The following is a 9,939-nucleotide window of genomic DNA, read 5'->3' on the forward strand; positions in this document are numbered from 1 at the left end:
AGTGGGTGCAGTCTGAACTGTCTAGAGACAGACCAGACCAGCTGCACAACACAGACACTTCAAACCTGAAGACAAAAACTAAGAGAACAGAAAAAGGAAAGGAAACTTAGCTTAGAACCATGCAGCGCTACAGGAGACGGCAGCACTGCAGAGGTGAGGACCGGCACCTGTTTGAAAGAGACAAATACACACAAACACACACAACAACAGACGAGAAACAAACACAGAGAGAGGAAAAAGTGGTTATACAGAACTTGAGGACATTACCTACATGTAAATATATAAAAATAATTATAAATTTGTTGGGTTTTTTTTTAACAATGTCAGAAGGAGAGAGGCACTGAGGCACCGTCTTCCGCCCCCCGACGCTCCTGCTGTGCCTCCTCCTTCTGACAGGAACTGCCTACAGAACAAGTATGAATGATGCCTGAGTGGACACACACAACTCACAAGTTCCTGGCTCTGTCGGCTCCTCTGCAGAGGGTTTCCCTAAGAAGGTGGACCTAGCAGGGTCACCGGGGGACGGGGAGCTGTGCCTCACGGCCCTCACTTCGTCGGAGAAACCCTCATGCAGAGTTCAGAAACTTGTGTGTTGAGTATGTCGCTGTGAGCCTCCACCATTTACTGGCGGGTGCAGTCTGAACTGTCTAGAGACAGACCAGACCAGCTGCACAACACAGACACTTCAAACCTGAGGACAAATCTAAGAGAACAGAAAAAGGAAAGGAAACTTAGCTTAGAACCATGCAGCGCTACAGGAGACGGCAGCACTGCAGAGGTGAGGACCGGCACCTGTTTGAAAGAGACAAATACACACAAACACACACAACAACAGACGAGAAACAAACACAGAGAGAGGAAAAAGTGGTTATACAGAACTTGAGGACATTACCTACATGTAAATATATAAAAATAATTATAAATTTGTTGGTTTTTTTTTTAACAATGTCAGAAGGAGAGAGGCACTGAGGCACCGTCTTCCGCCCCCCGACGCTCCTGCTGTGCCTCCTCCTTCTGACAGGAACTGCCTACAGAACAAGTATGAATGATGCCTGAGTGGACACACACAACTCACAAGTTCCTGGCTCTGTCGGCTCCTCTGCAGAGGGTTTCCCTAAGAAGGTGGACCTAGCAGGGTCACCGGGGGACGGGGAGCTGTGCCTCACGGCCCTCACTTCGTCGGAGAAACCCTCATGCAGAGTTCAGAAACTTGCGTGTTGAGTATGTCGCTGTGAGCCTCCACCATTTACTAGTGGGTGCAGTCTGAACTGTCTAGAGACAGACCAGACCAGCTGCACAAGACAGACACTTCAAACCTGAAGACAAAAACTAAGAGAACAGAAAAAGGAAAGGAAACTTAGCTTAGAACCATGCAGCGCTACAGGAGACGGCAGCACTGCAGAGGTGAGGACCGGCACCTGTTTGAAAGAGACAAATACACACAAACACACACAACAACAGACGAGAAACAAACACAGAGAGAGGAAAAAGTGGTTATACAGAACTTGAGGACATTACCTACATGTAAATATATAAAAATAATTATAAATTTGTTGGGTTTTTTTTAACAATTTCAGAAGGAGAGAGGCACTGAGGCACCGTCTTCCGCCCCCCGACGCTCCTGCTGTGCCTCCTCCTTCTGACAGGAACTGCCTACAGAACAAGTATGAATGATGCCTGAGTGGACACACACAACTCACAAGTTCCTGGCTCTGTCGGCTCCTCTGCAGAGGGTTTCCCTAAGAAGGTGGACCTAGCAGGGTCACCGGGGGACGGGGAGCTGTGCCTCACGGCCCTCACTTCGTCGGAGAAACCCTCGTGCAGAGTTCAGAAACTTGCGTGTTGAGTATGTCGCTGTGAGCCTCCACCATTTACTAGTGGGTGCAGTCTGAACTGTCTAGAGACAGACCAGACCAGCTGCACAACACAGACACTTCAAACCTGAGGACAAATCTAAGAGAACAGAAAAAGGAAAGGAAACTTAGCTTAGAACCATGCAGCGCTACAGGAGACGGCAGCACTGCAGAGGTGAGGACCGGCACCTGTTTGAAAGAGACAAATACACACAAACACACACAACAACAGACGAGAAACAAACACAGAGAGAGGAAAAAGTGGTTATACAGAACTTGAGGACATTACCTACATGTAAATATATAAAAATAATTATAAATTTGTTGGGGTTTTTTTTAACAATGTCAGAAGGAGAGAGGCACTGTCTTCCGCCCCCCGACGCTCCTGCTGTGCCTCCTCCTTCTGACAGGAACTGCCTACAGAACAAGCATGAATGATGCCTGAGTGGACACACACAACTCACAAGTTCCTGGCTCTCTCGGCCCAGGCAGAAATCTTCTTACCGTAAGGACAAAGTTTTGCAACTTCGTTGGCCGCCGTAGCCATGGTTAGCTAGAGGGTTGCGCATGTTAGCGAGACTGACACAGAGTGCGGAGAATATTGCTATTCCTCGCTAACGTGGGGTGAAAAGTGTTGCTACAGTTGTCTAGAGGTGAGCTTGTGTGATTCTTAATCTGTCAGTGAACAACCTAAAAACAGAAAAAAAGAAAGAAAACTTACCTTTAGAAATCTGTAGGGTTGTTTCCTCTGAGACATGTTGGAATCTGTAAACAGCTACTCCAAAAAGGATCCAGGTGTTTCAAAATACCTCTTTGGTGGACGTTTCAATTCTGCTAACATAAATGCTGCAATTAATTAACTAAAAGTCATTGCTCTTCACCCCTATTTATAGACTTTTGCGGATCAACGGATTTAAGCATCATAGGACCAAATTTGTTGTAAGATTCTAAATATATGTGACGTCGTCATCCTGTAAGCCGAATAGGGCTTTGGACCTTGATGTCACAGGAGGTGGGCCACGCCCCCCGCCGCCATGACAGTAGGCCAGACAATGGATACAGCTTCAGCTATGGTTCGTACGTGTTTTGTAGTTGGTTGCAACGTTAGATCTCACGATCGTGAAGGCAAGAACCTGGATAATGGGCTATCTTTTCATCGTTTTCCATCCTGGCGGCAACGTGTATCCGATATCACCAAACAAAGACGCCAGGCATGGATTGCAGCGGTGAGACGAGCAGATATCGAGTTCCGTGCAATCCCCAGCTTTTTGTTGATTTGCTCGCGGCATTTTCTCTCCGGTGAGTTCTAAATTAATTCATGAAAGGCATCCATGAAAACGGAATTTATGACATTTAACGGAGTTAGAAGTTAGCAGGGAGTTAGCTCGCTAGCTTCTATCTAAATACAATATAGCATGTCTTGACTGCGGGGTTTTGGAAACAAATTAAAACGTACAACTCTGTTATCACTTCCAGCATAAATGAAGACAGAAAACTAAACAGCAGTGACGTTTGTAGGGTTACTGAAGTTGGGCTAGCTGGTATATAATGATGTGCTACGTGACCGCTAGCGACACAGCTATGTTAGCATAATATAAACAAGCTAACTTTTTCCCCACTCGATAAAAGTTAATGTGAGTGTTCTCGGTGGTCAGGAACAAATGTAATCGCATGGCAGGATGCTGTAAAACATAGGTGTCAAACTCTGGCCCGCGGGCCTAATTACATTTGGCCCGTGAAGCCATACCAAATTACTATTAGAGCTGGCCTACTGGTATTATACAGCTAATATATATATTGTTTAGTATTAAGCTTTGCTTGTTCCATATTCAGTTTTCCAGTAAAACTTATTTGAGTCCATAAGAAAAGATTCATTCTTATATCTGGAGGAAGATTTTTTTTATTTTTTTAATAAATATTAATGTTAGCCCGCGACTTTGTTCCAGTTTTGAATTTTGGCCCACTGTGTATTTGAGTTTGACACCCCTGCTGTAAAAGGACCAAACTTCAGCCAGGAGAACAACTGAGATAATCCATCCACAATACGAGGTTAGTCATTCATATACTGCTGCATGGGCTGGGTTGTAGTTACATCCTAAGGTTTTAAAAACTGAGCTTAAATAAATGATAAGTGGTAATAAAAGCCGAGGGAGGTCAACAGTGATCACTGACTGTTTTAGGAGCTTTTTGAGATCAAATAGAAGAAAATACATAACATTAAACCAACACGTTCTCACTCCCAACTCGTCAAACGTGTGACGCATGGTCAGGCTCCGTCTGCTTCACTTATGGACGCGCAGGGTACCCCCCTCGCGTCGGGAATTGACGTGAAGGGTCCTCCGATTGAAGAGATTGCCGCGGAAGTGCCTGTTGTCGGTATATTTAGACATTTTCCAAATCACATTGTAGTGACGTATATAGAACACAATAAATTATATAATGTAAACAACTACCTGAGAAACAGCAGATACAGCAGAGGAATTAATTATAGGCTATTACTTTTGTATCGGTTATTGCATTTATGGAGGGAGTGATGTATGCTGGGTAATGGCACAGCTAGCTACTGGGTGACTTTATTCACCCGCTTCGGCTGTTATCAGTCCATACAATGGGCGTTATTAGCACAAATCAGTCCCATAGATATGGGCCATCTCCTGCTAGATTGTTCAGAAGGTTGTTCTCATCCATCCAGATGGAGGATCACTAACAGGAGCGTGGGAAGACTCCAGAATCCACTCTGGCTGGAATCCGGTGGATACAGCAGTGTTTACAGGTAAGACCATTTAAACGGACAGCATTTATAGAATGACTATTAAAAGTCAGCGAGTGTCAGTAATGTTAATGTGGTTATGTTAGTAATACACCGAGTGCTAATATAACAGCTTTAAGATGCATTTGTAGATATTATTACGTGTTTTACCGTCTTTATGGTGCTAGCTTAAAGTTACGGTGTAAACGTTAGCTTATATTGGAGTAAAGCTGTTACTGTTTAAACGATGTTAGCACAGAAATATTAGCTTCTGTCATGACTGATGAAGTTACTAGTTGATAAAGTTTCCAGTAAAGTGTTTAATCGCAGCCACAGATTGACAGCAAATATCTCGATTAGCTTCAGTGCATCTATAATAAATATGTGCAAGTTTCAGTGCTTTGTTTAAACTGTATGATACTTATACTGACCCAGGGTCAGTGTAAAATACAATCCTAGCTGTGTGAACAAAGCCTGGCTTCTTTAATCCTGCATGACAAACCTCAGGATGCAGGTTATTATTACTCTTTCCTGCTGGCACACCTGTCACACCTGAGAGTCAGCTAGAAACTTACAGTGACGTGGACATCATGCAAAGACTGCCAGACTCTGTAATACTGCAAATGATCAGTGACTCAGGTTAACACTAAACTTTAAACGGTACCTCTGTGTCTCTGTGTGCTGAACATTTAGGATTGAGTCAGGCTGCATGAGCTGAAGCTCTTATTTGTATATATCAGTATTTTTTTATTCAGGTGTGGGGAAAATACGTAAGACTGCAGTGAAGCGATGCACCAGAGTAATCCCTGGCCAAAGGTATCGTACTCAAATCAGACTACTGATCTAGCCACATCAGCCTTTTGTGAGGTCTGTTTAAAGTAGACTTAAAGTGAACTGCAGGTTCCTGAGTGGTGGACTGTGAGCACAGAAACACATCTTCATACACACAGCTGCAGCAAACTTACATTAATTTTAAATAGATTTGTTACTCTGGTGTCTGTCTCTGTGTTAGTCCTCTGACAGACTGGTGACCTGTCCAGGTGTGCTCTACCTATGACTACTGGGACAGGCTCTAGCCTCTGTAATAGAAATTTTCTGTTATTCTCATTTAAAGTATTTAAGTGCTTATGCATATGCTTAGTTGTGACACTGTTACTGTTCAGTGAAAGTTTCTAAAACTAGATTAACTTACTTCAGCGTCAGCAGTTTGAGAGAACAACTCCCTTTACAGGTGCTGATAAGGCCACAAAACAGCATAACCATTGATCCGTTGAAGTGTGGTAGGATCCGTTTGTAACTTCCTCCCTCTTCCTTGGAATGCATAAAGGAGCAGGAGCACCACTTCTGTGGCAGCGCTGACATGACTGAACTGTGATGTTTGATGTGTGTTGGCGCAGTAATAAATAGCTTGAGCACAGCTCTTTCTGTGTTGCAGACTTTATTTAAAAAATTCCACAACACCTCCCACTGTGAACCTGAATTGAATATTCAGAAGACATTTGTTTAAATAGTTCTACAAATCGGAGCTGTTGGTGTGTCCTTGGATTGTGTGGTAATAATATTAGAGCCTGCAATCTTTCTTACTGAATCTCTACTATGAGTCATGTTACCTGAGATTAATTCTATGTTTACCTGTCAGCCTGGACGAATGTGCTGTGTGAATTAAATTAAATCAGATCTGAACTGCTGCTACTTTTTGTTATTTTAATTCTCTTCTCTGTTTTCCAGAACAGTTCTCCACAGTCGCTGTCCACATGGGTCAGTGGGACCAAGAAGCACTCTGCTAATGTGTGGACTCTGACCAGCAACATCCAGCAGGACCCAGACAGCGTTTTCTATCTCCCAGCTGGAGTTTTTGTTTGTCTGTGACTGGAGAGTCAGATTTTTGTTGAGCTTCACACTTGCAGACCTAAGTCAGTTTGCAGAGATCCCTCCCACCCTGGCTTTTATGTCCTAGATTTCTTATCTGAAACAGTAATATTTAAGTGACTGCTGCTTGTACCACAGGTTAATACACGCTACTGATCCCTGATAGGAGAATCATCAATTTTGGCAACAAAGAAGCCTGGTGGATGTTTGTTTACAGTCTGATGATGGGACATCATGCTCTGCATCGTCAAAGTTTGCCTCCTCATTATTATTCATACCCAGTAATGTGAAGTATGCTTATATCTACTATAACTGAACCAACCTGGTGCTCTTCATTTATGGAGGCTGCTGAGTCTGAATGTTGGATGTTGTGTATCTCGTGTTCTCTGGGTTTTGTTGTCCTCAGTCTTTTCGCAGGATCAGAAAACAAAACCAGGAGGCGCGTAAATGTTTCTTCTCCATGATGTTTCTTCAAATGTTTCTTCTGGATGATGATAAGACTATGACACAGGATGCCACCTTTGGTCTTATGGTGAAGCAAAGCTCAGGAAGAAGTGGGATTAAATGGTACCCACATGTGTGCTGCTGAGAAGGATGTACAGGGGCACCTGCAGCCAAATCCAAGCCTCAGGTTAGTTGTAGTTGCAGAACGCTATAGGACTGAGACAGCTGAGGCATCAAATGTTTGATTAAACGGATGAAAAAGAGAAGTTTCTTCCCTATAATTATCACTTCTTAAAATCTGTAGCAACTTCAAGTCTGTCAGCATGCTGAGCATGCTCAGAATGTGACAATATATTTTTGTTCAATATTTAATTTCTTTTAGTTGCAATTGTTAAATGAAAAAAATATATATATCCTTATAATTTAGCAAACTAATTTATCAAAAAAATATACATATATCTGTATTAGTTTTAATAAATTAATTTGACACCTGTATTGAAAATACCATATTGTATTCATACAGAATCAGTTTGGTATCATTGGTTGTCTGTTCACTGATTGTTGAAACTAAGAGCTACTTTGATCTGTTTAGATCTAAAGTATCCTAAGTTGAGCTCTGATGTTTCTTCACCCCTGTGTGTGATATGTGATTCCTACATGCTGGCAGAGCGGCAGTTTGTGCTCACAGATGGTGACGGTGTGGAGAGACGGTGGTGTTTCCTCAGAAGAACCAGCAGAGTCACTCGCTGACTGATGCTCATCTGCACTGCACAGAGGAAATCAACTGACCGAGGTTTGTCCAGTGACGTGTTATGAATGTATATTTGTTTTATGCTTACAGATGTGTTTTTCTTGACAGAGGCTCTGCAGAGGTTAGACAAAGCAGAGAAAACATGTGCTTTACATTTTACTGTGATTTATTGAGATATTTGTTGCCTGATGTTCAGCAGGAATGGAGAAATAGAATCAAAGGGAGATGTTTTTGATGTTTTTGTAATGATGTAAGTAAATCTTCAATATTATTTATTTGCTTGGTTATATTAGGAGTGTTTCTGAGTGAGGCGGAGAGGAGTCATCATCCAGGTAAAGTGACGTAGATCAGTGGATACACTTGTCTCCCCTTTAAAGGAGACGATCCAAGTCATCCTTAAATGTTAGTGCTTTCAAATACACAAACATTTTTAAAGGACAAAAATGAACATCCAACTTTGACTGTAACACAAAATAAATCTTTGCATGTGTGTTTTCAAACTCTCAGATGGGCAGCATATCAGTCTTGGACTGTCTAACCTGCCGGAGCAGCACTGAATGACCACCACACATGAGCATGTTCCTGCAACATTCAGCATCTGATCCTTCATCTGTGTGCTTCTGCTTTTGGTAAGTAGAGTTACCCAACTCCAGTAACTCTAAACACATGCCATCCATTTCTGACGGCCTGGTTACTTCCTGTCAGTTACTTTAGAAACCATGTGGTCACCTGACCTAACACTGTTTCTTCTTCTTCCCCTTAATGTTCAAGTGTCACATGTCAAACAGCTGGAGAGGAAACTACACCAGCGTACTGGGATGTTTCAGCAACACGTGCCAGATGCTGTTCCTTCATGGTGACATCACCAGAGACAGCCCCACCCACCTCAGGACCTCGCCATTGATCATGATGATTATAATGATGACAGCGAGCGGAACTAAGACTGTAAAAATCCACGACCAGAATTTTTCTTTCTAATTATTAATGAATACTGAGAGCCTCTTTCTGTGTTTTGTATGTTTTGGGGTTGTTTTTTTTTACCTCATTTGTTACTAACAAAGTTCACCAAACTCACACAGTTTACATTCTGTATGTTTCCATCTTTACCAGCCACACTCTAATTGCATTTAAGAAAATAATCCTTAGAAATTGTCGTTTTTCTCTTTTGTAATTGATGATAATTCAGTGAATATACTGCACTGCTTCCTTCTATTGCGTCACACATTGCTTTAAGTTTTTCAGTGTCCAGTTATTTTTTACTGCTGTTTGAATTCTCTGTATGTTTGACCCTGTAGACTGTTTGATGGACTGCTTGTCTGCCTGTTTGTAACCGCCGCCTGTTTTTTAATAAAGATTTGGATTTCTGACTTCAACACAGCCTCTGCGTGTCCTCCCTTTGTGTCCTCTTCCTCTGTGAACGTGTTGCATGTGTCACAGATTCATTTTATCAACAGCTTTCCCACAGTGAGTTGCATCAGCATTCATTCACAGCACATTTCAGAAGGATTCAGATTAATACAGTGATCTTATAGTCAGAATGATCCTGACAGTGCCACTGTAAACTCTTTCATCAGGTAAACTTTAAAGTTCAGTATTTCAAAGCAGGAGTTATGAAGACTTATACTGGCATTAGAACTAATAATATGTACTTACAAAGTCAAAGTTTTTTAATTATGCTAGAATATTGGAAGACAATCAACTTTGTGTTTTCCGCATATTAATTATTCTGAAATAGAGACGTGACCCTAACTGTACAGAAGCACTAAACAACTGACAATCTAAAAGACATCATTGGCCCGAGCTGTCATGCACAGTGAGTCTGATCCTTTGCTGTGAGAGTCTGACAAGCATGTTTCTGGTCAGTTTGGAACAAATAATATCACAATGTTGATCTTTTTTTCAATATTCCTTCTCTTTTACAACATAAACTGTGATCAAAGGTACTTATGTTCACAGCATGTAATAATACTGACAGTCCAGGGCATTGTGGTCTGTTGAGCTAGGGTTAGGGTTAGCAATTCAGACATATGTAATCAATATTAAACGTCTCTGACGTGGGCCACTGTCCACAGTGTTGGGAAATCCATACCAGGCTGGAATGAGTCAAGGTAGGTGAGCATCCACGAGAAGACACAGCAGATGCATCCTACTAATACTGACAGGACCAGGAGACTCCAGAAACTGAGCATCTTCTCTTCAGTGCCATCCTCGCCTGTCACCCTCTCTGCCCGCAGCTGAGTATGGAGTAGATAAGGGCGCAGAGAAACCCTTAT

At 42.3% G+C, this 9,939-nt stretch overlaps 1 protein-coding gene across 20 annotated transcripts; it reads left to right on the forward strand.

The window, feature by feature from the left end:
• The first annotated feature begins 2,259 nt into the window (after window positions 1-2,259).
• On the forward strand, window positions 2,260-8,860 carry LOC146649252 (uncharacterized). 20 transcript variants are annotated; one of them, XR_014908155.1, is made up of 9 exons: window positions 2,886-3,152; window positions 3,800-3,902; window positions 4,546-4,626; window positions 5,343-5,418; window positions 6,331-7,102; window positions 7,583-7,708; window positions 7,960-7,998; window positions 8,174-8,295; window positions 8,438-8,860. XR_014908155.1 is itself a non-coding variant. In XM_085386677.1 (8 exons), exons 1-4 carry the CDS (start codon window positions 2,888-2,890, stop codon window positions 6,469-6,471), a joined length of 543 nt encoding a protein of 180 aa, XP_085242803.1. In that variant the 5' UTR covers window positions 2,745-2,887; the 3' UTR covers window positions 6,472-7,102; window positions 7,583-7,708; window positions 7,960-7,998; window positions 8,174-8,295; window positions 8,438-8,860. The 20 variants fall into 20 exon arrangements, 4 of the variants coding, with proteins under 4 accessions (XP_085242803.1, XP_085242805.1, XP_085242806.1 ...); XR_014908152.1 differs by having other exon boundaries at window positions 2,887-3,152; window positions 5,358-5,418; XR_014908158.1 differs by lacking the exons at window positions 2,886-3,152; window positions 3,800-3,902 and adding an exon at window positions 2,260-2,358.
• Window positions 8,861-9,939: the final 1,079 nt, after the last annotated feature.

Source organism: Rhamphochromis longiceps, linkage group LG17, assembly GCF_057381845.1.
Source record: "Rhamphochromis longiceps isolate RC_006_pf linkage group LG17, R_longiceps_female_GT1.1, whole genome shotgun sequence".
NCBI lineage: Eukaryota > Metazoa > Chordata > Actinopteri > Cichliformes > Cichlidae > Rhamphochromis > Rhamphochromis longiceps.